Here is a 26,556-nt window from a genome sequence, read left to right on the forward strand (position 1 = left end):
TAGGTGGATATACACTTTTACACAGTTTATAATTAACAGTGGTATGATCGTAAAGTTAGGTATAATAAGAGGACTAATTACTTTAGTGAGGTGAGGACCAACGACATGACACATCTTAGCTTCACTCTCAATCCAAAACATAAGGTCTGAAAGCCAAAAGCTCTGGCCATAGACTGAGACTGAACCTGATACAGACGATCAAGAACTCATTGCACTCTGACTGTCAGTCTGAACCCAATCAAACACAGAAGAGGACGAATAAGACCTACATCACTCATACATCAGGGTACTTTTTGTTGATTACAGCTCCGCCATTCAATACTGTCATCCCACACAAACTCACTCACAAGCTGGCAACACTCGGCCTGCACCACCCTATGTGACTGGCTACAGGACTTTTTGACTGGCAGGCCCCAGTCCGTCAGGATCGGCAACAGGACTTCAGCCAGCATTATTACAAACACTGGCGTTCCACAAGGTTGCGTCCTCAGTCCCATCCTCTACACCTTGTACACCCACGACTGTGTCACCTCCAACAAAGATAACATCATTTTGAAGTTCGCGGACGACACTGCAGTGATCGGTCACATCACTGGAGGGGACGAAGCAGCTTACAGGAGGGAGTTGGCAGGTCTGGTGTCATGGTGTGAGGACAACAACCTCACCCTCAACACTGAAAAGACAAAGGAGATGATAGTGGACACGAGGAAGAAGAGGACGCCTCACCAGCCGCTGTTTATCTGGGGCCTAGAAGTGGAGAGGGTGAGCAGCTTTAGGTACTTGGGCGTCTACATCTCTGAGGACCTCACCTGGACACTGAACACCACACAGCTGGTGTATTTCCTGAGGAAGGTGAGGAAGGTTCTACAGCTGCACACTGAGCAGCTGCATTACTTCATGGTACAGCAGCACTACTGGCATGGACCACAAACACCTGCAGAGAGTGATAACAACTGCGTAAAACGTGTTACTAGCAGCCACAACAGCAGATTTAAAACTTTGGTGGACTGCAAAATTCCAGGAGATTTGTCTTCTTCTGATGAGCTTAATCAGCATTATGTGAACTTGCTGTTTTATAACTTGATTGTAACACATGTTCATATGTAGTCCAGCTTTAACAGAAGTGTGTTGTTTAGTGTACTAAAGTCATAACCTTACCATTACCTTAAATGTTTTTTAAAAAAGGTAAGTGATAGGATTTCTGGCTTTATTTTTACAGCCTTGAGACCATCAGTTTTTATGTGTTTGCACTGCCATAAATCAAATGACTCTATTCACTACTGGATATTCAATATGTTCTCCCATATTAGCTTGTCTTCATTGACACACTGTTAAACTCAGAATTAAGTTTAAAATCCAAGAACTACAAAGTTATGAATGATCAGACCTCATAGTATAATTATCCTATTGGAGCATTTCACTCTCAAAGTAAAGGCTTCCTTGTGATTCCTTAAGTTTCTAAAAGTAAAATGCCAGCCAGATTCCTCTGTTATCAAGCTCCTCTTCTGTTGAAACAGCTCTAAGTTTGGGTTTAGGAGAGAGACACTCTCTCCACTTTTAAGACTATGCTTAAAGTTTCATTTTGTCTGGATCCAGCACATAGTTGGAACTGAATCAGATAAACCTGCAACGTCCCTCAATTAACATCCCTTCGTGCATTTAAATGCCACTACAGAATGTCATTAGCCTTTGTGTGCTGTTTCCTGTAGACTGTGTTTCGTCCTTCTTGTTGTGCTACACTCTCCGCTTTTCTTATCTAAAACTGATTTAATAAATACTCGGCCTTGGTACTGAGGCAGATACCAGAAATAGGTGCGTCTTGGACGCGTCCTCTGACGCGTAAAACTTCATCGTGGTTCCATTCGCTGCCTTCTACGCCACGACGTCATCATGAAGGGGCGGGAGCACGGCGTCGAGTGGGTAACCAAACAGCAGCAGGGGAGAAAGCCACCGGCGGATGCGCATCGTTCAGGTGAGATTCAGTGGAATATAATGATAATTAAAATGAGGTGAAGGCATTGACGCGCTCTTTGATTCCTCCTGGTTTGCAGGTAAACGGAAGGATTGTTTTATAAATATGAGAAAACTTAGACGCTTACGCTGATATGGTAGCTACGTAGCTAGTATTAGCTAGCAATGGGCTGACGGTAATGTGTCGCTCGCTGTTAAACCCGCTTTCCATGTTTCACCACCTTATTGATTTGAATTAGAACAGGCAGTAGAGTAGTCTTCAATAGATTTTAATAATGTTACATTATTAGCCCGGTATTATTGCTCTTACGTGGCTGAAGGTAAAGCTGCTACACACATGGCAACGAAATCGTAACTCCTTCGCCCATGAAAACAGGATAATCAGGGAACCATCGAGCCACATTTTTAAGCTGACTGCTCGATATGTACTTTGACGGCTATACTACTGTCTTTCACTCAGGTCATATACATCATCCCGTTATCCAGCTGTAACTTACACGAGGATTGGGTCTTGAATAGAGAAGTGTTGCATTAGGTCACGATAACAGTTTACTACCTTTCAGTGACCTCTCACTGACCAGACATTTCGTGTGTTTGGTGGAGCTCCAGGTTGTGTAAAGCTGAGTGCAGAGACAAAGCTCGGTCATGCAGCTGGCCAGCTTTCACTTCTGAGGAGACGGCTGAAGAATCCTGTGGTGTCCGTAGAAAAACATCCACCATGTAGAGGATTCCTGAGTGCCGTCTGAATGTTTGATTAAAAACTCTTATGCCTCTTTCCCTCTAGTAATGTTGCAAACACGCTCAAAAGAACTGTGTTGATAGTTTTTGTGACAATTTATTTGCCCACATACCCAGTCACGGCAAACAAGAAAGTTCGGTTCAACCGACATTTCTTGTAACACAAGGGTTTGTCAAAAATCTGCAGTGTCATTCCAGGTGTAACACTGCACATGTGCAAAGCTCACATTTCATTGTTCAGTGATTAGTTGATAACACCAAATTGCGCATACACTAGGTTTTAATGGTTAGAAATGTAAAGGAAAATATCAAAGCTCCGGTAGTGATCTGATATTTGGAGAAATAGAATTTTTAGTACATGTGTAATATTTTCTAATTGTTAGCTCAAAAAAGTTAATAACAAGCTGACATTGGCTATTTGCTGAGTTATCACTATTGGCATTTATGTAAGCTGATACATCAAATTTCATAAAGTAAAGAAGAGGCGATAGATACTAGGGTTCTCACAATATTAGAATTTGAAACTTGATACTGATATCCAGGAAAATACTCAATATCAGTTTTGTAATGCATCCTGCAGCAGTAGAAGTCGTGGTGAAGAAGTCATAGTTTGAAAAAGTTAACTTGTAATTTTCCCAAATACAAGTTAATTTAACAAAATACGTATTTAAGATGATGTTTAGAGGTTCTGTTCATTCCACAAATTGTTTAGATCATGTCATGACGGATTGTGGGGGGAAAAAAAAGTATTTCAGAGCTAAACAAAAGGGTACAACCACCACAGTGCCTAGACATCTGAGATCATTTAATCATTGTAGCATTTTGGAAAACTTACAAATTAACTTTAAATAAGATGTGGTGTTAGTTTTATATAATAGCGAAATAAAAAAAACGAAGAAGATAAAAATAAAAAAAACCGTCACAGTGAAAGACTGAACCAGTCACTGCCTGCACTATAAAACTGACCTGACAGCTGGCGGCTAAATTTTTTGAGTTTTTGTTCTTTTTGTGTTTGTTTGTTTTTTTTAAACCTTCAGCTCGTGTACCTAATCTTTGAACCATCCTCACTTCTTAGCATGCGGTGACTAAGGCGGAGGCCTGAAGGCGCTGTGGGTCCATTGGTGGCAGTAGGAGCAGGAATCCAGCTTAGATGAAGGATGAAGAGCCCGGTGCACAGATGTAGGGATGTGGAGCATAGCCGTGGACAGTCTGGGGCTGGGGGAGGAACCAGCTGCCTACAGGAGGAACAGCGCATCCCCATCTCCAAAGACGTCATCACTTCCTCCTCTGCCTCGGCCATGTGGTTCATCAGGGATGCCTGCGGCATTGTGTGTGCCATCATCACCTGGCTGCTGGTCTTGTACGCTGAGTTTGTGGTGTTGTTTGTGATGCTGTTGCCCTCCAAGAACCTGATGTACAGTATTATGAACGGGACTCTGTTCAACACTCTGGCCTTCCTTGCCCTCGCCTCTCACCTCAGGGCCATGTGCACTGACCCTGTAAGTCAGGTTGCATTGGATTATTCATGCATACGAATTGTTTTAATTCTCAATGTCATGCTGACACTTAATGCTCTTTAGCTTTATGAAGTTCTGATTAATGTAGCAGACATTTAATAAAATGACCATTATGGTGATTAATGAGCTGCACATATAACTGAGGTCATCTACTTTATGTACATGTTTCCTGCTAGGGGGCCGTGCCAAAAGGAAACGCCACCAAGGAATACATAGAAAGCCTTCAACTGAAACCAGGACAGGTGGTCTACAAATGTCCCAAGTGCTGCAGCATCAAGCCTGACCGAGCACACCACTGCAGGTAGGGCAAAAAGGATGCGAAATTCCCACTGCCGCATTTGACATTCACAAACTTAGTCCTATGCATCGCTTTAGTGCAGTAACGTCCCCAATTTTAACCTTTCATAAATCCTGAAACTGGTGCAATTCCCATTCTCGGAGGCAGTGACCGAGGTTACTTATTTCTAGCTGCAGCTTACAGATAGAGCCCAACCGATACAGGATTTTTGAGACAAATACCATTATTTGTTCATTTAAACATCTGATATCGGGTGATATTTTTTTCTTTCTTACCTATTAAGTATAAACCGATTTCCAGAACATTTGTTGTGTGTAGCTACTTATGATTCCTTACTAAGATAATATGACAGCGGATTCTAAAAATAGGTTTTATTGTCACATCAAGTTGGGGATTACTTGTTTACACTGTGCCACACTCTCCTCGGATCAGAGTCCCTCTGGTGGTCAAAGTATGCAACATCAGCCCTCTAACACAGATGAAGGGTGTTTTCCCTTCTATTGCTGACTTCTCATTTACTGGCTGCTATAAACACATACAAATGCAGACACTAAAATATTTGCCTATAATAAAAGTAGTGATATATTGGTCAGGCTCTATTTACATTTACCCTGCATTTGGCCTGCAGGCCACATGCAGGCAAGTTTGAAAAGAGAACTAGTTGTAGAATACACTGTTGAATGTGTTTGGGTGTGATTGTTTTTAAAAAGCAGATGTTGTGGTTTGTTTGTTTTTTAGAACCAATCCATAAAGCAACATGAGTGACTAAATAAAGTAACAGACAGTTACAATAAAAGCATATAAAAAAAACAGGGTGCTACCTTTGTGAGATTCTGTTGTAGTTTCAGAATGATGACATTTTCAGCCTGTTTGAAGGTTAAGAGTTTGTTTTTGGATTAAATTTAGAATTAGGTTTAGGTTCAAACGAAGGTTTGGCTTAACCTGATGGTTACAGTTAGGGAGCAGAGGTTACATTGTGAATGAATACGCTCACAAAGATAGCCAAATAAACATTTGTGTGTGTGTGTGTGTGTGTCCCTACCAGTCAAAAGTTTGCACACACCTTCTTATTTAATGGTTTTTCCTTATTTTTCCTACTTTCTACATTGTAGATACAAACTGAAGATATCGACTTTAAGAAGCAAGATATCGCAGTTATGTAGCAAATAAAAAATAATGTCTTATATTTTAGATTACTCAAAAGTAGCCACCTTTAGCTTTGTTGAGAGCGCTGCAAACCCCTGGCCTTCTCTCAGTGAGCTTCATGATGTAGTCACCTGAAATGGTTTTCACGTCACAGGTCATCTGTGGCGTTTCTTTCCTTCTTAATGGGGTTGGGACCATCAGTTTTGTTGTGCAGAAGTCAGGTTTGTACACAGCTGACAGCCCCATTTGACAACTGTTAGAATTCATATTATGGCAAGAACCAATCGGCTAAGTAAAGAGAAGTAAGAATCTAACATTACTTTAAGAACTGAAGGTCAGTCAGTCCAGAAAACTGCTAAATCTTTGAATGTGTACCCAAAAACCATCAAGCGCCCCAGGAAGAGTGAGCTCTGCTGCTAAGTATAAATTCATCCGAGTCACCAGCCTCAGAAACCGCAAGTTAACAGCACCTCAGATTAGAGCCCAGATACATGCCACTCCGTTCCGGTTTGTGTTTAGTTGGACCATCATTTATTTTTCAACAGTACAATGACCCCAAACACACATGGCCTGGCCTCCACAGTCACCTGACCTAAACCCAATCAAGATGATTTGGGATGAGATGGACTGTAGAGTGAAGGCAAAAAAAAACAAGTGCTCAGTAACTCTGGGAACTCCTTCAAGACTGTTGGAAAACCATTTCAGGTGACTGCCTCATGAAACTCATCAAGAGAATGGCAAGAGTGTGCAAAGCAGTAAACAAAGCATAGGGTAGCTATTTTGAAAAATATAAAATATATTTTGAGTTATTTCACACTTTTTGTTTATTACATAATTCCATATGTGTTCATTTATAGTTTTGATGCCTTCAGTGAGAATCTACAATGTAAATAGTCATGAAAACAAAGAAAAACAATTAAAACAATTATTTAAAAAATAAAAAACACTTTATCACATACCTAAAACAAAATCGTATTGAATAAAATACGACTTTGTATAAAGTACTTTTGCTATTGTGTTTATAGTTGAATTCCCCTGCAATTTCAATTCTTCTTGTTCAATGAGAGAAATATAGGCTGTTTTGTGCTTGAACAAGTCTGTTGAAGTCAGGTTCAGTGTTTGGAAATGTGAAGGATAGTGGACAGGTGATGATCACTGAGAGAAGCTCTGTATTTGCATTTGTTAAACCTCTTCACTGAGTTTGTTCACATATCAAAGTAGATCCAAAGAGAACCAACATCTTCTCTGTTTGCATGTGAGTAAGAATGTTGCTCTCCAGTTGGCTTGAAAGAAACTGCAACTTTCAAATGAAGGCCTTTACCGGGCTTTATGTTTTATGTGCATGTAGGGCCTTGCTTTTCGATTTGGTGTTTAGATCATGCATTAGTGTAGTGTAGTTCAGGATTTCTCTTCTATCTGCATCTCAGACCTCTAAAATATCTTTACCTTTCTTTCTCCAAAACTCTTAAATTTCTGCTCCCATGCTCTTTGTGGCGGAGGTGTGGTCCCTGGCTCAGCTGCAGGGGAGGGGTGGTGCAGTGAGATCACGGGGCAATGCCGTGGTGGTTTGTGACATAGGTGTGTGAAGTTTTTAGTTAACGATCTCTCTCTCTCGGTGTGTGAATTTTAGTGAGACCGGGGCAGAGAGTGGAGAGGTCAGAATGCGGCTGAAAGCTGCACCTGTGGGTGCCGAGCCGAGGAAACAGACAGAGAGACTGTCAGTAGTGCGTGTCAGCAATAAAAGAGGAAATAAACCCAAACAGTGTGTCTACGTGTGGTCATTCTTCACACTCTTCATCACTTTGCCCTGTATGAGTCACTTGACAGCTCTGTGGTAGCCTATGTCACCATTTTCAATCAAACAGTGTGCAACTAATTGTGATTCAGTGTTCTCTCCCTGATTACATCATCAACAGGGTTAATTTTTAGCACTGACTTTCACGGTATCTTCTGGTATATAATACACTGCAAAAATAACAATTTCAGTCACTTTGTCTTACATCTGCTTAAAAGCGCCCACATTTTTTTCTCTGTCAGATTTGGATAGTAATCCCTTGTAACACCTGTTAGTTGGTAACATTTTAGTCCAGGCTTGATCAGGCTTGGCATGTGTTGAGCCACCCTCACATCTCTCCATCTTCTGATTTCCTCATACGGTTCCACAGTTCCTCTCTTGGCATCCCATCTTCTGCTTTCTCTAGTTTCACAAAGACACAGTGGAGGTCCTTCTGACTCTTTCTATACTTCTCCATCAGCACTCTCAAAGCAAACGTCACATCTGTAGTGCTCTTTTTCTTCATGAAGCCACACTGCCCCTCACTGATCCTCACCTCTTTTATCCTAGTTTCAACAACTGCTTTCACATAAGTTAATGGTTTGGTTCATCGTTGTACATGCATTTAAAATAAAAACAGCATTTCCCTTCAAAATAAAACCAATTTATATTGTGTTTTCCCACAAAACTGCTAAAACCTAAGTCATTCTCAAATGGGAATCTTACCCGACAGCATTTGGTTGCTAGAATGCATCAAACTGCATGATATATACTTATTTAGATTTGCATCCTAATTTCCCATTTACCTCATGTGGGCTGCATGTAGCCTTGGGGGTGTATATAGAAGGAATATACTAGTAAGAGAGAACAACCTTAGCTCAACTAAACAACTTCAAATTCAGTACTGCTCTTACTCCGTTTCCTGTCAGTACCAACTACTGAAGTGGATTCAGTGAATTCTTGTTGCGATAGGTGATGAACAAACACACATAGAATAGTATAGCTTATCGGGCCTTTATATTGTAATTGTGTTCATAGGCATGATTGTAGTCACAAAGCAGTAAAGCAACATATTAAATCTTCTCAGGAAATCCAGTAATGATTTCCAAACACTCGCTGTTTGCACAGAACACCCAGCTTTAGCACTAGCCTTACCACCAGCTTCCTGTTTGCTCAAATGCAGAGAATGTAAATCCTTAAATTTTAGTATTTGCATTAAAAACCTTCATTTTTTTCAGTTTATCCCATATTTCATGTTGTCTTTTAGTTTCTTTGTATATTGACAAAACGTTTTGATCCTGGTTTTCAGTGGAATTTCTTCTCTTACAGTGTTTGCAAACGCTGCATACGGAAGATGGACCACCACTGTCCCTGGGTCAACAACTGTGTTGGAGAGAACAACCAAAAGTACTTTGTGCTTTTCACAGTAAGTCCACTGTTAGTCTGTAAATTGACGAAAAAACACCCTGAAGGTTACGCCTGTCACATGATTTTCAATCATAAAGTCACCAGTTGTTGCTATAGAAATGGAGCCGTTTCTTGGTAAATGCCACTCTGTTTGTGGTTAGCCTGTGTTGTCAGTTCCTGCTCATTGTATCCACTTTCTCATTTTTCTTTTTTAACCCAGATGTACATTGCACTCACTTCTCTCCACGCTTTGGTCATGGTGGTCTTCCATTTCCTCTACTGCTTTGAAGATGATTGGACGAGTAAGTGCTTTTTCCTTTTTTTACAGTTCTCTTCAGCCTGCAAACACATAAAGAACAGAGCTCTAGATGTAAATAGACATCTTCCCTCAAACATGACAGTAAAGTAATTTGCTTGATTTTATATTTTGTATTTACATACATAACCATCTTACAATATTCTTCACATTAGTTTCCATTTCTTAAAGGACCATATATCTGTTCTTGTGTTTATTCCATCCTGTTTACATAAATGGGGGACAAAAAAACAGAAACGCCTTCTACAGCCACGAAAATCATTGCAATTCAACACAGGGGGGCACAGGCTGGCTCGTGTGATCAGTAGATGAGCTACGCCAAATTCCCCTGATCTCAAACCAATCGAGCATCTGTGGGATGTGCTTGAGAAACAAGTCTGATTCATGGAGGCCCCACCTCACATCTTGCAGAGCAGATACCACAGCACATCTGTTGAGTGCATGTCAGGACTGGGGAACCTACACAATATTAGGCAGATGCTCATAATGTTGTGCCTGATCCGTATACATATATGATCTTCATCCACTTTCTATCGGTTATTCTATTCAGCGGTGCTGGGAGTCTGTAGCCTATCCTACCCCACTGCATCTACATACAACACAAAATCAAAGTTGCACATTCTCCCTCTGGTCTATAGTGGTGTTTGTCCAGCTACATTTTTTTCCATGTGAATTGCCCAGTTTTGAAAATGTTGGCTTTTTTTAGTTTCCAAAGTTATGACCCAGGCACTGCAAAAACAAAAAAAAAAGTCCACAACTTCTTATCCATAATCAAGGATTCTTATCTATAAACAAGGTTTATGGAATAACCGCGTCATGAGGAAAGAGGTCTTGTTGCTGAGCTTTCAAATGATTTTTTGGTGGGCTTTTAGTTTGTCAATGCAATTGCTATTTAGGTCCATAATATTCAAGTGAATGCAGGCATTTCTATTGGTGATAAAACCAAGCAACTGAAACCTAAACAATCTGGACATACATCAGACCACAGGCTAGAGGAAAGGATCATTTTGGGCCATCAGACAGATATTTATGTCCTGCCACTATAAGTGTCATTATATGGCAATGCTTGCAACTCCTTAGGACAAATGAAAATATGAAATATTGTTGACATGAGTACATCTTGTCTCTACTTCTTTGTTGTGACATTTATTTTCCTTCCAGTTACTGATGCCGTAACTTCCTGATCCCGTACAATAGTCTTTAAGAAGTTGACCTAAGCTCATACTCGCTGGCTTCAAAGCTTTGCATCGTCACTGTAGAGCTGCAGTTGGATGCAGTAGTTTTTTGATAGAAGTGAAGCAGTTCCTCTATGAATCTCTTCTTTGCCCTTTCACTTCCCTGTGTCCACCTCCCTCCCATTCCCCCAGAGTGCAGTACCTTCTCTCCTCCAGCAACAGTCATCCTCCTCATACTCCTGTGCTTTGAGGGCCTCCTCTTCCTCATCTTCACCTCTGTGATGTTCGGCACCCAAGTCCACTCCATCTGTACCGACGAGACCGTAAGTGACCCAGTTTACCATCCTGTTAACCACCTCCTTTTAACTCCTCTGTGCTTCAGGACTTCTCCCTGCTGCTGCAACTCTCAACGTCTTTTAACATGAATATCTTTAACGTCTCGAAACATCAGCTGACGTCTCTTACTCTGCAGCAGAACTTCAACCTTAAGTGCCTTAAAAGCAAATAATTTGAGTTACACCTACCATCATATCAGAAATTGCAGAGGTGGATCATAGACTTCTGTAGAGCCTGATTTGTTTTTGCAACCAAAGGAAGTCACCTCCTACTGGCTGTTTTTCCATCTTTTTTATGGCAGAGTGACAATAATAATGCCTCAACTCCAACCTGCCAGTGTTTAATTCATACTGTCTTTTAAAGTATGAGGCAACTGTGGCTGTCACTGTTGCAGTATCAATCTGTAAATAGGACCTTTCCTCACACGAGACATTTAGACTCAGCAGGAAAAGTGCAGGTGTAACTCATAACAGCAATAATAGCAACATCTCAGTCCTTTCCAGACTTGTGGATTAATGTGATACAAGATCAAGTAATTCTGTACTCCTGTGCTTCTTTCTGTTGTGGAGATGTCTCATGTAACAAAAGGTTCATTAGCCTGATTTATCTATACATCCATCCTCATCCTTCTCCCAGTGTTACTACCCCAACTATATATAAGCTCTCTCTCTCACTCACTCTGTCTTTGGTGAGCTAGTTAAACTGAATAAAGTCACAACTTTTCACAGGCAAATAGTGCACGCAGCTTTGTGTGCATTGGCTAGCTCACTTTAATAAAGGAGACTAAAACACACATGCAAAAAAAAAGTTTACCAGTTAAACTGCGGAGCAGAGTCCAGATTTTACACCTGCTCATTACCAGTAGTCTGCCCCCTGGTGGTGAGTCTAATGAAGGGCAGGCCTGTATGCAGTTTTATAATAAAGGTCCGTTTGTCAGTGTATCAGCGAAAAAAGGAATCTCTGTCTTCTCAAGTTTGGAGCTGAAATAATCAAGCATGTGTGCATGGGAAGCATAGCTCACCAAACCAAACTCTCCCTGTTTTCAACTTCTTTTTGTCTGCAACTCCAGACCTTATTTATTATGAAGAGAGGGCTTTAGCATACACAGGACTGTGCAACACACAAGGGAAGGGCACAACATCGGCTCTCCACTGTCCTAATTCAGCAGCGCCTGACGTGCAGCCCCCGATGATCTTATTTTTATCTTTCTAATGCAGAAATGGGTATTTGGAGTTTGTGATTACTGTGATCGCTGGGCCGCAAAAGCACACCAACTGAAGTTTGGTTGTCTCTCGTTTTCAGGGCATAGAGCAATTGAAAAAGGAAGAGAGAAGATGGGCTAAAAAAACTAAGTGGATGAACATGAGGGCGGTATTCGGACACCCTTTCTCCATATTGTGGTTTAGCCCTTTCTCCACCCCCGACCACGGGAAGGCTGAGACCTACCAATATGTGGTGTGAAGGCTCAGCACAGGGAGTGATCAAAACCAAAGTGGGAAGGCCTGCACCCCCCCCCCCCACACACACACACACACACAGCTCAACGCGATTTACACTGTATATCCCACATTAGCAATGGACAGCTTTTCATGTGCTTTTTTTGTGTTGCCAACTAAGTGCTCTATACGTTTTATTTTTGTGTTGCCTTGAGTGAGTCGAGTTGCAGAGAAAAAGAAACACTTTACAGTCGTGTTTGCAAACACTGTGATGGATCTGTTTGTTTCTGACCTGCTTTCTTTCTCCTCTATCAGAAGCCCCTCTCTCTTCTTACTGTTTCCTTTTTGCTTCTCCCTAAAGGGTTAGTTCAGCTAAATTATAAAGAAAAAGCAGGTATTATGTATTTCCTGTAATTGCCAGCTAATTTCATTACAGTGAAAATAGGAAATGATGTATAAGGTAAACAAAAATGCTTCATAAACTGGCGAAGCACCGAGTTTTAGGACATTTTAAAGACTATTTTAGGGTAAAACTGGCTGGAAACTGCAGGTCTCCAGATTATATTAAAATCACACATCAGGGTTAGAGTTACTGTAATTCCACATTAGCTATTCTGATGCCAGTAGAGAGCTTGGTGGATTTTTTTTTTTAGATGAACTGACCCTTTAAATATTACTCAATGTCAGTGTGTTCCAGACATGGACTGGATAAAGCTTTTAAATGGGTCTACTCAGGAATGGATTGTCTGAACCATTCAGTAATCAGACCCACGCTCAGGCCGACCCTCTGTTATAGTGCTGTACATAGCACATCAACATCTTGCCTTTGTTACAGTGGGATTCTTCATAGTTACTGAAAAAAATCTCTCAAGAATCAAATGCAAAGAAAGTGACAGCAAAACACAACAATTCTAAAAAAGAATTTACATTAGAATTACATAGAGTGCTCCATTTGGTTATGATAATCTTCACCTTTGTTTCTGGGTTCAGACTTTTCCTCTGTGGTCTTTTTTTCAGCCCCAGTTCTGACACAAAGCTCTCGTGTGGGCTAGTTACACTTAGATGAACATGTCAGTGGACTGAAAGTAAAACTCCATTAATTAGAGAATGGGCTGTCCCTCGGTCTGTCCTAACTGAGATGTTATTATGACTGCTGTTGACATTAGAAGGTATTACCGCTTGTTGAATCTGTGCATCACTGACTGTTGTCTAAAAGTAGCTGACCAATGGGGACACAGCACTGTAAGCCCAGCCATGAGAACTTCACAACGGTGGCGCTCTTGTAGTTTCTATGTATGTTCTACCTTTGAGTGTTTTTGCTCTTCTTTGATTCACTTTTTTCATTCTTGGGAGATTTTTTAAAATGTCATTATTAGGACAAAAGTTAATCCAAAGACTTTTGGTCTGTTATGTTTGTGATGAGAGTTCTAATTTTCCAAATGGATCCCTTTTCTTCCCTGTTAGCAGTGACTTTCAGATTGTCACATTCTTACATTCAGGGTGGAGTTGAAAGCAGTTTTGAAAACAGAGCTCTGTTATCTCATCATGTCAAAACCTGCACATTACACTGCATTTAACCGTTTGGGTTCTCATTAATGTAAGACTACACGAGGCAGAGGATCGCAGTGGTACCAAAAAGCAGAGCTGATAGCCTGCTGTGACTAAAGGATAGCAGATGTACTGAATATTTAAAGTGGGCTTGTTATGCTCATTCCCAGCTCCACAGTTCCATTCTTGGTCTCGGTTTTCTTTAAACTGTGAATCGTGCAAAGCTAAGCTAGTAATCTTTATTTATCCTGTGAGGGACCTTTGTGCTCATCTGAAACGAGGTGGTGTAGTTCCCTACCTTCGAGGCAGCCCTTTCTCAAAACCAACTATATTCTGATTGGCTGCCTCTTGTAAAAAGAATGTTTGAGTTGGATGGAGCTTCTGTGTTCACAGTCAGAGCCAGAGATGGCCATGTTAGAGAGATCCTCTGTCTTTGACATCAAACAGAGGAAAGAGCAGAACAAACTGTTTGAAACTGAGTTTAGAGCAGTCTGAAGTCTCACCTCATTATTTGAAACTTATTTAATATAAGCACCCAGCATAATAACACAAAGTATGGCTCAAAATAAGGAAAAGCAAAGCAAATTAGGTCTGATTTAGTAGCTGACCCTTGATCAGCTATTGAAAGTCAGTTTTGGAGGATCTCTGTGATTAAACAAAAAAGACCAAAAAGTCACGCTGCAGCCTAATCATGTTTTCATTTTTAGCACCTACAACATTGTCCCTGTTTCCTCTCTGATACATGCTCAAGAAAAACAAAGCCTCTTGGAAGACAGAAATGCATCTTATTTTTGGCTAAAACAAACCAGGAGGTTTCTGTTTGTTCCAGCAAACAGATCCAGATTCTCAGTGTTTAAGCTGGCAGTCTGAGTTCTGCTAAAGGAAGGAAAAGGAAAGGTGACTGATGTCGACCTCAGCCTGTCTTTAAGCAGGAAAAACATGTGGGTTAGAATGATGCTGACAGTCTGTCAACATATGTTCATTCTGGATTTTGTTTTTTATGTTGTTGGGGGTTTTTTTGTGTTATTTTTTTTTTATAAGAAAGGTTTAGCGTCCTACAGTAGCCTCCCACTAACACTCTGTTTGCATGAATACGTGCCAGTGAATCACAGCTCTAAGCCCATGTGGTGTTTTGATGTTGTGAGCGTGTGCCAAATTCAATAAAACCCACAATTCTGCGATTATTTGGTAACCCTTTGATATGAATTTGCTCTGAAGGGACACTGGCTTCAGTTTAAAATCCTCTTCGCTGCCGGAAATGTATAAAATCGTGTTCGGAGTTAAAGAGACGACGTGGATTTAGAATATTCATTTCTGCACCACGCCAGCCCACAAAGCATTTAACCGAGGTATTAACATTCACTATCCAATTTAAAGTCGTTAAAAAAGAAGATTTAATTTCACTTTGTATTTCTTTGTATTTGATTTGAGATTTTCTCCTGGGTGAACTGCTTTGTTCCAAAGTGTGCGGTTTTATTCTTCTATTCTTTGTTTACATGATATTGTGTGTATCCTTTGTTTTTGAATGCATGGTACAGCTGAAGGCTAGTTTAATTGTGTATGTGAAACACTGCTGGTATGATGATGCAGCTGAGTGACGGCAGAGATTATTATTATTATTGTTTTGTTATTTTTACAGAAATTTTAATTCTTTCTAAATATTCTGAAGAGATTTCAGCACATGCACAGAGAATAAAATCTTCTCAGATGCAATGCAACAACTGTGTTTGCTTCCTTTGTGGAGGTGCATTTATTTACTTTTGCCTGTCCCTTTATTTTATATTCAAATAGTAATACCGGAGCAGATGTGGGTTTTTTGTTGGGGTTTTTTCCTCCTTCTCCCCGTGCACACAGTTCTTATATGGCCCTCACATCCTGCATTTTCCCTCCGTCCTTGTCTTCCATTCTGCTCCCACGTCTGGGATCCTCCTCCCCCCGATACTGTGTCCTCTCCTCACTCATGCATTTTTGCTTTGGTTGATAACTCACTCTGCCGAAAGCTTTCCGAAGCAGACAGCCCTTTGTAATCTTGACTGAGGTAAGCTTGCGAACAGCAGTCACATTGGCCGTCCCATCAAGCTTGACATGTCACATGTATGCACGCTTCAATCAGAAGGCCGACGTGTGCTTTCAGTTCCTCCTTTGCTGTTTTACTTCAACCAAACGGTTTGAATGAATGAGTGAGTTCTGTCTGTGATGCATGTGCCATCTGTTTATTTTTGAAGTGCATGCCAGTCTTTTTGGACAGCAGCATGAAATGTTGGGCATGTTTCTTTAAAAACAAATTGAATAACATGGAACCTAAAGCATGTAGAGGACACCGTTAACACTCATCAGAAGTCAAGTCATCTAACTTCTCAGTTAGTGTTAACTGTAACTTGTGGCCATGAAGCAATCTTTGCACCAGTACACTAGAAGATGGCTGTAAAATCCACTGTTTGCACTGCATAAATAGAAGTCCCAAAGTTGAAACTAATATTAGATTCAGCCGTCTGAGTTACCCAAATGGATCTTTGACTGTCACTAAAAATACTCTGTCAAGACTCAGGTTGTTTTTTGTTTTTGTTTTTTTTACATTTACATTTAAAACACAAACTTCCCGAAAACTACCTTCAGTGGCATGTACTTGAGTGTCTTAGCTAAGCATAAAGACTATAAACAGGGCACCTGCTAGCCTAACCCCGTAAGCACTCTAAAGCTCACAGAACTACATGTTGCCCCAAAAAGTTGATTCTGTTCATTTGGACGGAGCGTTTTCAGTGGGAGAAACGCTTTGTCACTCATCCAAGTGACTTCTTTAATGTCCGCTGATTGCAGGTTTACTTCACCTTATAAAACAGTACCTTTGCACAATGACTGAAACCACCACCGGCAGGAGTCAAGGAGGCAATTTACGACCATCTATGAATCGAGGAGGGGGCTTAACGGTAGCTCCTGCCATGTTACAATGCTGTGATTGCAGCCATTCCCCAACTCTCTGTGAATGGTACTCATGACCATTGATCAATGGTTTTTGATCAGCGCTGATAACAAATTTGCATATTAATGATCAAAAAAACTCAACTGCCCATTGTTCGCCATTCAGTCATTATGCACATGTACTAGGATGAAGCATTTTCAGTGGGAGAAACGTTTCGTCCAGATGAACAGAAGCAACTTTTAAGGATTTCCTAACCTGGATGATTGAGCATGCATCCAGATGAGTACATGTTGCTTTAGGTTAATATCTTGGAACACAGTCCTTCTAAAATAACTTCTTACATTAGTTCTAGAAGTATCTGTCAGCGTTACTTTTTGCCATTATACATTAGAAATCAGAACTGTTGGCCATCTTGAAATGAACCCTAAAACTAACAAACTGGAGGGAAAAACAATCCTATCCCACCTCCTCAAAGTTCAGGGTGACCTCTTCAAGTGCCTTCTGTTTGGACAGCAGTCGTGAACCCCAAATATTGAGTCTACTTTAATGAATGCCAAACATTTTTGAAGCTGGAGCGTGCCTACTATCAGTCAACACCCACACATTGGACATCAAAGCCAGAATCGCATCCAAAACTCAGACATTGCGTATTTATCAAGCAGGGCTTTAAAGACTCCTGAAAAATGACTGATTTAGCACTTGTAGAGAGGCTGACATGTTTTGAGTGGGAGCCAGGTGAAAGCATCATTACTGTTACTGGTGTTGTATTATAAGCTGCTTCCTGCATTAGCCTAAGCCTCAAGTTTGTGGTAGCTGGCACTTGGTTTGGATTAGGAAGCAACATTCAAAGGTCTGAGGATAAAAATAAACTGACAAATGATTACCAAGAGGGCATCCACTGAAGCCTCATTTACTTCAGTTGGACTTAAATGTGCTTTGAGACAGTCAGCCAGTCCAAATATGTCTCTGGTGCTTTGTTGTAGGAACAAAGACCTGTAAAAGTAATCACATTCCCATCAGCCTCAGCTGCAGTTCAGTTTAGGTGTTAATTAGCAACCATTAGAGCAGCTGGCTCCACTGCCAGTCCCGTTCTCTTTGCTTCCTGGCCAGTACACACAGGATAAATGGCAGCAATGACAAGTAAATGATTAAACCCTCAACCTGAAGACTTTTTATTTTATTTTTTTAAATAAGCTGGACATGTTTAAGTGTCTGAGGGACTAGCACAAAAAAGCAAAACCATCACATAGTAACATACTATCACCAGTTTTGTGTTGTGGATGTCATTGATGGTGCATGCAGGTGATCCCATGCAGTGCTTTTTTTTTTTTTTTTGCTTTGTTTGTCTCTCTGCCCCTTCACCTCAGAACCTCACTGTTTTTTGTCTCCAGGGGATCGAGCGGCTGAAGGGGGAGACGGGGAAGTGGGGGAAAGTTCCGTGTTGGGAGGCCATGCAGATTGCATTCGGAGGCCCCTTCTCACTGTCCTGGTGCAGCCCTTTTTCAGGCTTGAGCTGCAAGAAGAGCCCTGAGGACCACGTCGCCATCCCCCAGGGAGAGATCATCGAGGAGGATGTCATAGAGATACCACTCAACTAGCGCCACCTGCTGGGGAAAGCATAAATTGCAGACTGGCCGGGTTTCTTGACAAGCACAAAGATATTTTTGAAACTGGACTTTCTAAATGTTGAAAAATTGCCCAGAATTTATTTTAATTATGTATGCATTTCTTTATGTACAGGACTTTTTTCTGGATATATTTCACAGTTTCTGTTCCTACCTTCAGTGTAGCCATTTGATAGGTGTGCAGAGCACCCATTATCAAACTTTAGTATCTTAGCTTAATACTTGCACACATAAGTGAAGGTCTAATGTGCATTTTAAGGATCGCATATTTCTCTACTAAATCTGCCAAACCTGCAGCATTTTCCTGAATTTGTCTCTAGGAAAACGCTGTGAGGACTCAAAGCTCAGTCAGCTCAGTGTTTGGAGAAGAGAATACTGTAAAGTGCCTCCCTGAGCTGCCTCAGAACACCACTAACAGCAGCTCTGCTCCAGCACTGTAGCACAAACGGTTCCTTTCAACCTTCTTGCCTTCCCCCCCAGATTTGAACAGCCAGTTTCACAGATAACGGTTAAGCCTAGAAATACAAACTCTCCATTTGGAAAAGGTTTTTAGTCTAAGATTAGGCTTGACCCATGTCTGAGAAACTAGTTCGAGCTCACCTCGTGCCTTATCTATCTTTACTGAGCAAATGTTTGAAACACTACATTGTTTTATTACTCATCTTGATTCCAGACTCTCTCAATTTGCCATTTTCATATTTCTCGCTCCATTGCACATGTGGGAAAAGGGCAGTAGATGACTTCATATAGAGGATTTTTATTGTGCGTGTATGTAAGCTGGAGGATAAGGGCTTCTAACTGCTAAATGGCTGCCGGACATTATGGGATCACTTATGTTTAATCATGTTTACATTGCTTTAATAATCTACTCATTGTGTGGGTTCCTTCCTTATATGAATGGTCATTCTTTTTTGTTTGTTTGTTTTAAATCTAGTGACAGATTATTTGTTTGTTTTTAGCAAATACATCTGCAGTGTTTGAATTATACACCAAAAGCTACTGACAGTCCAGTTCAAAACTTAAAAGGAACATTTTTTCATACAGCCTTATCATCTCATCTAATCGACTGCGAGAAAGGAAAAAAACATTTATCAACGTGTCAGAGCACTCCTTACGTTGTGGTACATCTTATCTCCTGTTGTGTTTTTCTGCACTGATTCCATTCTGTTCCACTGTGACCACTTTCAGCTCTCCTGCTTCGATGCCTTTGATGATAGCCAACCACAGAAGACAAATACAGCTGTTGTGGTAGAAGTGTGTATCATAATTGGAGAAAACATTACACCTCATTTGCAGCTGAGGCACAGCTAAGTGGTCTGGAATAAATGGGTGTTCAGACAGAACAGCAGGCATGTTGTTTGTATCGTCCTGGGGGAAACACTGTGCCCTCCAAATTTTCATTCAATTTAATTTGAACAAAACACATCTGCACACTGGAGCTTGGCTTTATCGTTCAGTAGTTGTCACTGACCCATGTGGAGAGGGTTTATTTTAAATGTTTACCTCCAGCCTTTAATCATTACGCTTCTGCCGACTACTGCAGCTGGTCATTTGCATAATTTTGGGTGAGCTTTCTAGCTTTTGTGGGCATTGTAAGGTAACATATTCAGCTGCAACTAGTTTGACCTAGTCGACAAAAAACGCTTCCTCAATTTTCTGGGCGTGCAGTCTTCTCCGGTGCTATCCCTAAAAGTACCACAAGGTGGTGCCAAACTCAAATCAATTGACTTTCTAATCATTCTCAATTCTTTAGAGTAAATTTAGCATGGTTGTGAGATGGCTGTTCTTCTGCACAAAATATGTGGTATTTAAGTGCCCTCATTTGTTCGACTTCCATTTTATTTATAAAAATATTCATTTCCACTCAGCATTCCAATGCAGAGCAAGTCACAGTGTGGTTTGTAATACATGCATCACACATTAAAAAATCAACTTCCACACAGGTACAAAATAATAATAATATGAGGGTTTTTTGATTTTGTGCAAGTCCCAGGGAACCCCTCATTTTCTTAAAGAATCAGAATTCAGTTGAAAGTCCATAAAAAGGCAGTGGTTGTTCATCTTATAGGAAGAACTAAAAAGTATACATCAGTCAATTCTGCAGGCGGAGAACCTGACAGAACTGCTCTTTGCAGTCAACAGTTTTGAGGCTGCGCACTTGGAACAACTCCAACATGCATTACTTGTCCTTCTTGTCTGCTTCCTGTGGGTGTGTCTGAGGTGCTGAACCATGAAGCATCAGCAGTCCACACAGAGTGAGAGCGATGCCTGCCCACCACAGAGTTGCATGGCTCTCTCCAAAGAAGAGCCTCCCTAGCAGTCCCTGGACAGAAGAAGAAAACATTCACTATAAATATAAAACAGTAATCTGAATGTTGAATGCAAAGTCAAAATGTTTCCCTTTTGTTGTTATAGTGCTGTGAAAAATCAAATTAGTTCAGCATATGTAGAGAGCTTACAGAGGAAATGAAGTTGGATGCAGTGGTCGTGACAGTGGCCCTGGCTGTAGAGGTGGAATGGCGGAGTGCCTTGGAGAAGGTGGTCCACATGACTGCATTACAGGCGAATAGCAGGCCGCCGCACAGCAGCCGCAGGGGGATGTGGAGCTGTAGGCCAAGGTATAGCAAGACACACACGAAAACATAACTTTACCCTCTGCAGCAAAAATGTCACGGCTTGGCTGAATACCAGAACTGAGTGCAGATCCTTAGTTCAGATTCCTAAACAGTGTTTCTCCATTTCCAATTATGCATGCCCAGGAAGTACTTTTTACCTCACAGCCTAAACTTTGACAAACATGCCTGGTTAATGACCAAAAACCTTAAACCACCACCACCGTTAGATACAGAAAAACAATCATACAGCTGTTACTAATCACATTAATTTTGACTATGTACCGGCACACGCCCTAATCAATGACAATACTAACACCTGTTTGGCTTATGTTTTACAGCTAGATGCTGTACAAGTTACTGAGAAAAAAACTATCAGCTTGCATCATTAATGAATTCATTTATTATTCATATTAATCGGCAACAGTTTGTGCTCGTCTCGTATTAACATTCATTTAAGTCAGAGCTAACCTTTAAGTACACAGTAATTAAATGTTTTTAAGGTATTTTATGGAGGCTTTAAGAGGCTTCTGATCACTTGCATGAATATTACTCCTCCAAGTTGTTACTGTTTTCTACCGGCTGGCTGCCATCTTTGTTGTAGCAGTAGTCGGAAACGAGAAAACTCTTTAATAAATTCAGTGGAAGAGGTATTATGATCAAGTGGTTTTAGAATAATTTCTGAACAAGGATATGAGTAAAAAACAAACAAAACACCTTCCTCGAATGTAATAAGTGTCTGGTAACTGTATGACGCTTTTCTGCTGTGAAAGACGAGGTTTTGTGTGTGTGTGTGTGTGTGTGTGTGTAACCATGGCAAGGAAATTAGGTATTTGTAGAAATACAAAAACAAAGATGTCAGAGAGTCAGTGTCACCCAGTCACAGGCTGCGCTTCCACCAGGTGTTTGATTCCAGTCGCTCAGCCGCGTCTCACACATCTCTCTCAGGTAGCTCGCACCGAGCGACAGCTTAGCTGACAGAGAGGCAGTAGCTGCCAAAAAGCCCGCTAATAACGCATAAAAGGACGCTGAAAACATTCCCGAACTCGGCTGGTTGTTAGAGGGCTCCATGTTAATCCTTTCAGACCGCAGTAAAGCCTGAGTTAAAGGATGCGAACAGGCAGACGAAAATTTTCACAATAAAAGCTTGTATGGCAGCTTCCCCCATACGTCACTACACAACAGGACACACAATACAAAGGCCTGGTTTTTCACTAATTTATTTATACAGTAAATTACACTCTGTCGCTGTCATCCGAAAATCTTACATTTCTTGCAGGTATAGATTGCGCATTAACATCCTAATGGCTCCTCATATAAATGCTTGTCAGTTGTTACTTTGCTCAGTGGTGACCAAACAGCTTCAGTGGTGATGTCATCGGACTCCGCTAGGATTTATTTTAAATAAGTAAAGAAACTACTCTTCATGGATAATGTCATTATTCATGGAGACACAATTTTTGATTAAAACTACTTTGGTTTTATTGTGAAGCTTAAGTGCTTTTTCCATATCATGCCTTCGCCATCTTGACTGTAGCTGCTTTGTTGTAATTGGTTGTTTCCTTTCCGGGAATCTGATGACGTAGTGAGCGTTCGAAAAAAATCGCGCGGCTCCGGGAGGGTTCTGATGATTTCGAGGCCAGCCACTTTGTGGGTTCCACCCTCAGTCTGTGCAGCTGGAAACTCGGACCCGCTTTGCTTCCAGATGAAGCATACCATCCTCACTGCCAAACGCAGGTGTGAGCCCCTTCACCAGCCTGCCTAACGTCTCAGAAAGTTCCTGAAGTGTGTCTTGGCTTTCAGTGGTACATATTCTGTCCATGAGTTGTTTGGTGAGGTTGACACATTTCTTCCTCAGATATGACTTGCTCACTCGCTTGCGTGGTGGACTGTCACAGTCAGAGGTCACTTGTGTGTCTGCAAAGAAAGTTACACTAAGACAAATTTGCACTCCCTAAAATTTGAGGTAACAGGTTAATGATTGTGCGGGTAAGACAGTAACTTTTATGAAGTTCTTCTCTCATGTCGCAGATAAACCTTACCCTTGCAGGTTACTGGCTCACTGACTACCTCCGTGCCCCACTCGTCCACTGAGTCTGGGGTCATGGAGCAACACGTGGCATCCAGGTTAAGAAGCGGGTGTTCCCTGTATTTCAGGGATAACTGCTGCCACGTCCAGCCAGGGACCTTCTGGAAGACTGCACAGAAATGTTTGCATGGCAACTTGTACCGCCTCCAGTCATCGCACTGACAGGAGGGCAAGCTGTCGTCTGACCCAAATGCCAGTTCATAAGACTGGTCCTCCTGTGTCTCGCTCTTCACTCTGAACACACCGTCGCCCAGCTTGACCACATGTCCCTCAGAGAGAGAGCTATCCATGCAGCTCGTGATGTGTTGAATGACGTCTGCGGGTCTGTCCCACAGGAAAGGAGGGACACTGGAGTCACACTGTCCGTATGACCTCACATTAGCTTCAATGTACCTGAAAGAGAAACATTATTTTTGCTGACATGACGTGCACACTGAAGACAAGCTTGAGCAAATGGAAAACTTACGTCCTCCGCAGTTCAGGGATGTACACATGTGTCACGATGTCCAGCATTTCAGATAAAGTCCGGTCCCTGTAGTCCTCCAGGTATTTGTGCTTGAACAATTTATTCTGGTGTTCAGTCTCATGGTTTGTGATGATGGCTATATTCAGTGTCTCTTCTTTGAAGGCAGACACCCATCTCTTAAACAAAGCAAGATATAGCGAGGGTTTGTTGTGGCGATAGAATTTCAGCTTTCAAATGTCTCTGTGCAGGAGCTGCTTTTTTCTCAGATGCTTACCTTTGCTTTGGACAACCACGTGTCTGAAAACCAGCTCTGAAACGCAGGATTTTGTTCCCAGGTGTGGCTGGCCATCAGGGCCTTCACTGCCTCCTCGTACTGCTCTGTAGTGAGTGAGCTGGCTATCGCTTTCAGCTTTGTAAGAGCATCTCCTTTGTCAGCCACTCGATGCTCCTTCTGTATCCATTCGTCCCATGCCTTCTCCCTGTGAAAGTCACTGAGCAGCGCTTTGGTGCCTGCACAGAGGTAGAAAGAGACTGAATAGAGAGCACACTGATATATAATCATAACACCAACATGTAAAAAGAGTAAAGATCCACAGTGATCACTTTGTTTTCATTTTAGCTCACCGTACCTTCAAACACAGACTCAACAGCTTGGATTTCGGCAGCGTTGCAATCGACCATAAAGCTTGCTGGCCTCCAGTCTGCGTTCCAACACTTGAACACTTCCAGACCCTCTTTGATGGCTTCTGTTGTTTCTTCTTGGAGTACCATCACTCCCACAACGGAGTAGCACATGTTAGTGCGGACGCACAAGAAGCACAGGGGCAGAGGGTAGCGGATTGTTCTGTAGGCGGCATCGAACACGCAGACATCTGCCCCATACAGGCGCAGCAGCCTCATCTGCCACAACGTTTGATGGCAGAAGAGGAAGGAGGCGTCCTCTGTACGGAGGCGCAGATGGAACTTGTCCTCAGGTGTAGCAGCACACCATTCTTCAAACAAGCCCTGCAACAAATACAATCTTTTTTTCTTTTTTATACGGACTAGTCACATGCTGGTGTTTTACCCAAACAGGAATGATAAAGGCGCCGCTCACCTCCAGGTTCACCTGATCGATTCTGTGCCGAGCCTGGTCCTTCACCTTAGCCATTATATTTCGGAGGTCCTTCTCTGAGGGGTAGTACCGGCGCCTGGACGCAGGGGGTGGGCTAGCTCCCTTAAAAAGCTCGGCTGTTACAAACTGAGCAAGATGACGCTTCAGCTCGCTGACCTTCCTCACGCCCTGCTTTCTGAGCTCCACCACCTGCTGCTCCACTCTTGCGTCCACGGGCTCCTTTAAATATAGCACACTTGTAGTTTCACATGGAAACACAAATTTTTGTCCTTTGTGAGGAGACTGTTGTTCGTTACCATTTCTCCCATTGCGTGCCCAGCATGCGCACTTGGCTGTGTAACAACATAGCATGTTCCCCACACAACTGGATCTCTCTCCAAAGCCTCTTTCAGCATCTTGGAGGCTGCCTTCTTACTCCTCTCCCTGTCTTCTTCCAACTAACATGCATGCAGATAGAAATCAGAGTGGTGATCATGGAGAGAAACATGTGCCGAAACAAAATGATTTAGTCTGAGTCCTAAACTCGTACTCCATGCCTTTCTCCTTTAAATTCAGCTGTCTTTGCTTAAAGGTCACATTCCTGTAGGAGAGCCAACATTTCCACTTACCTTGAATTTAGGGAATGTTGCGATCTTGCTGATTGATATGGCTGCTGGGCATCCCACCTTTTTACTAGACTGCGAGTTTGATTTGTTCCTAACTAAAGTGTGGTCAATCATCTGTGGATTATGGGAAAGAAATCAGTTAAATAATGCATTCAATAATTCATGTCAAGATTAGCTAACTTGAGCAGAACATCTAAGCATACTCAAATCAAACACTGAGAAACAGGTGGAGTCGTGCGCCTTTCTTAGTAGCCATGGTTCACTGCTGTCCATTAGAAGTGAGCAGATTGATCCTAATATTGATAATATCCATGCTATCCAAGCCTATAGCACCTTAAAATGACAGTAGTTGATCCAAAGTGCTTTAGAGACAGGCACATCCAAGGTCTCCAGAAAGCCCCAATTTCAAAATAAATGAAAAACTAAAAGGTGTGTTTTGTTGTGGAAAAGTAAAAATCACACTGACTTATAGGCCATTAAATCGTGTTCAGAAATTGGACATTAATGATGATTCGTCTGATAAATCATGACGCAATGCTCTCCACTACATAAGCTGCCTTTTCTAGGTTTAAAGTGTTGTCACTATTGGTCCTGTATTTACTTATTATTGGATTGATACACAAATTTCAGTATCCCACAGCACTACTCCCAACTCGTCTACTCTGCGCGCCTTTTTCTCCAAGGCTGCAGCGTCATCGGTTGCCTAGCAGCGAAACAACCAATCCCTCGGCTCCTCGCATCACCAGCCAGCCTCTGTGTGTGTGTTGAACGTGCAGTGAAATCACCGTCTTTTTTGCCCTTTCCTCGGCATATCTCTGCTTCTGAGCTACGGCGAGGTCCTTGCCCTGATGGCAGACGAGCCTTTTAGAGCCCACAAACATAAATGGGACTCCGGTGAATTCAATGGCTGGCATCCCAGAGCCCCCAGCCCACTGCCAGTAGACGCGGTTTCCGGGCAAAGGATGCCAATCTGTGTGACAAATACAAGCACACGACCTGATAAGACCCCGGCGTTAACCGACACACTCACTACTGAACCATAGCAGGGAGCAGTGTTTACGGCTCTGCTGTCCAGCTAGCAGTCACTCTCCATTTCGTTACCTTTGTCATTATAATGGCGGTCCACGGAAAAGGTGATAAACTTAGTCTGAGACTCTTCCTCCAGTTCTTTAATAAAAGAGTCCAGATCGGCAGAGTTCTCAAACTGTCTCATGCTAATGTTTAACTTTTCATGCTCATACGGCTAACGGTGCTACGAGCAGTCACAGCGGAGAGTTTCCTTCTTCAAGTTAAATAGGGCGAGTTGCTGCTTTATGTGGAGGACATTCATCGGCTTAGTTTTTCTGCGATGTTTCGCTTTGAATCATCATTTAGGTTATCGTCCCTTGTGCAGATCCAATGTAGTACCAAGCAGCGCTATGGCATCAACGTTCCCAAATCCACCAATGACAGTAGCTCCTGAA

General features: G+C 41.9%; 3 protein-coding genes across 5 annotated transcripts; 1 reads left to right on the forward strand and 2 right to left on the reverse strand.

The window, feature by feature from the left end:
* The first annotated feature begins 1,863 nt into the window (after positions 1-1,863).
* On the forward strand, positions 1,864-19,746 carry zdhhc3a (zinc finger DHHC-type palmitoyltransferase 3a). 3 transcript variants are annotated; one of them, XM_005930196.3, is made up of 7 exons: positions 1,864-1,972; positions 3,785-4,208; positions 4,403-4,527; positions 8,774-8,870; positions 9,072-9,153; positions 10,535-10,665; positions 17,974-19,746. In XM_005930196.3, the coding sequence occupies exons 2-7, from the start codon at positions 3,867-3,869 to the stop codon at positions 18,178-18,180; spliced, it is 984 nt and encodes a 327-aa protein (XP_005930258.1). In that variant the 5' UTR covers positions 1,864-1,972; positions 3,785-3,866; the 3' UTR covers positions 18,181-19,746. The 3 variants fall into 3 exon arrangements, with proteins under 3 accessions (XP_005930258.1, XP_005930259.1, XP_042080091.1); XM_005930197.3 differs by lacking the exon at positions 17,974-19,746 and adding an exon at positions 11,981-16,712; XM_042224157.1 differs by having other exon boundaries at positions 1,879-1,972; positions 3,747-4,208.
* Positions 19,747-20,105: 359 nt separating this feature from the next.
* Positions 20,106-21,988, reverse strand: LOC102307983 (transmembrane protein 42). Its single transcript, XM_005930198.3, has 3 exons — positions 21,696-21,988; positions 20,667-20,813; positions 20,106-20,530 (listed from the first exon to the last, which is right to left on the reverse strand). Exons 1-3 carry the CDS (start codon positions 21,888-21,890, stop codon positions 20,387-20,389), a joined length of 486 nt encoding a protein of 161 aa, XP_005930260.1. The 5' UTR covers positions 21,891-21,988; the 3' UTR covers positions 20,106-20,386.
* A 288-nt stretch (positions 21,989-22,276) lies between these two features.
* On the reverse strand, positions 22,277-26,543 carry si:dkey-31c13.1 (uncharacterized protein LOC100002197 homolog). The gene is made up of 10 exons (XM_005930201.3): positions 26,195-26,543; positions 25,879-26,063; positions 25,097-25,207; positions 24,785-24,925; positions 24,471-24,707; positions 24,004-24,379; positions 23,649-23,884; positions 23,375-23,550; positions 22,862-23,301; positions 22,277-22,736 (listed from the first exon to the last, which is right to left on the reverse strand). Exons 1-10 carry the CDS (start codon positions 26,304-26,306, stop codon positions 22,483-22,485), a joined length of 2,268 nt encoding a protein of 755 aa, XP_005930263.1. The 5' UTR covers positions 26,307-26,543; the 3' UTR covers positions 22,277-22,482.
* Between the last annotated feature and the right edge of the window lie 13 nt (positions 26,544-26,556).

Source organism: Haplochromis burtoni, unplaced genomic scaffold (assembly GCF_018398535.1).
Source record: "Haplochromis burtoni strain Fernald_Lab_line unplaced genomic scaffold, NCSU_Asbu1 Contig_130, whole genome shotgun sequence".
NCBI lineage: Eukaryota > Metazoa > Chordata > Actinopteri > Cichliformes > Cichlidae > Haplochromis > Haplochromis burtoni.

Coding starts and splice junctions, on each gene's coding strand:
- zdhhc3a (XM_005930196.3), top strand. CDS start 3,867: ATGAAGAGCCCGGTGCACAGATGTAGGGATGTGGAGCATAGCCGTGGA. Junction 4,209..4,402: donor GGGCCATGTGCACTGACCCT/GTAAGTCAGGTT, acceptor GTTTCCTGCTAG/GGGGCCGTGCCAAAAGGAAA. Junction 10,666..17,973: donor CCATCTGTACCGACGAGACC/GTAAGTGACCCA, acceptor TTTTGTCTCCAG/GGGATCGAGCGGCTGAAGGG.
- LOC102307983 (XM_005930198.3), bottom strand. CDS start 21,890: ATGGAGCCCTCTAACAACCAGCCGAGTTCGGGAATGTTTTCAGCGTCC. Junction 20,814..21,695: donor GAAGCGCAGCCTGTGACTGG/GTGACACTGACT, acceptor CTTGGCCTACAG/CTCCACATCCCCCTGCGGCT. Junction 20,531..20,666: donor CATCCAACTTCATTTCCTCT/GTAAGCTCTCTA, acceptor TCTTCTGTCCAG/GGACTGCTAGGGAGGCTCTT.
- si:dkey-31c13.1 (XM_005930201.3), bottom strand. CDS start 26,306: ATGAGACAGTTTGAGAACTCTGCCGATCTGGACTCTTTTATTAAAGAA. Junction 25,208..25,878: donor AGGAAAGGGCAAAAAAGACG/GTGATTTCACTG, acceptor CATAATCCACAG/ATGATTGACCACACTTTAGT. Junction 22,737..22,861: donor TGAGCCAGTAACCTGCAAGG/GTAAGGTTTATC, acceptor CTTTCTTTGCAG/ACACACAAGTGACCTCTGAC.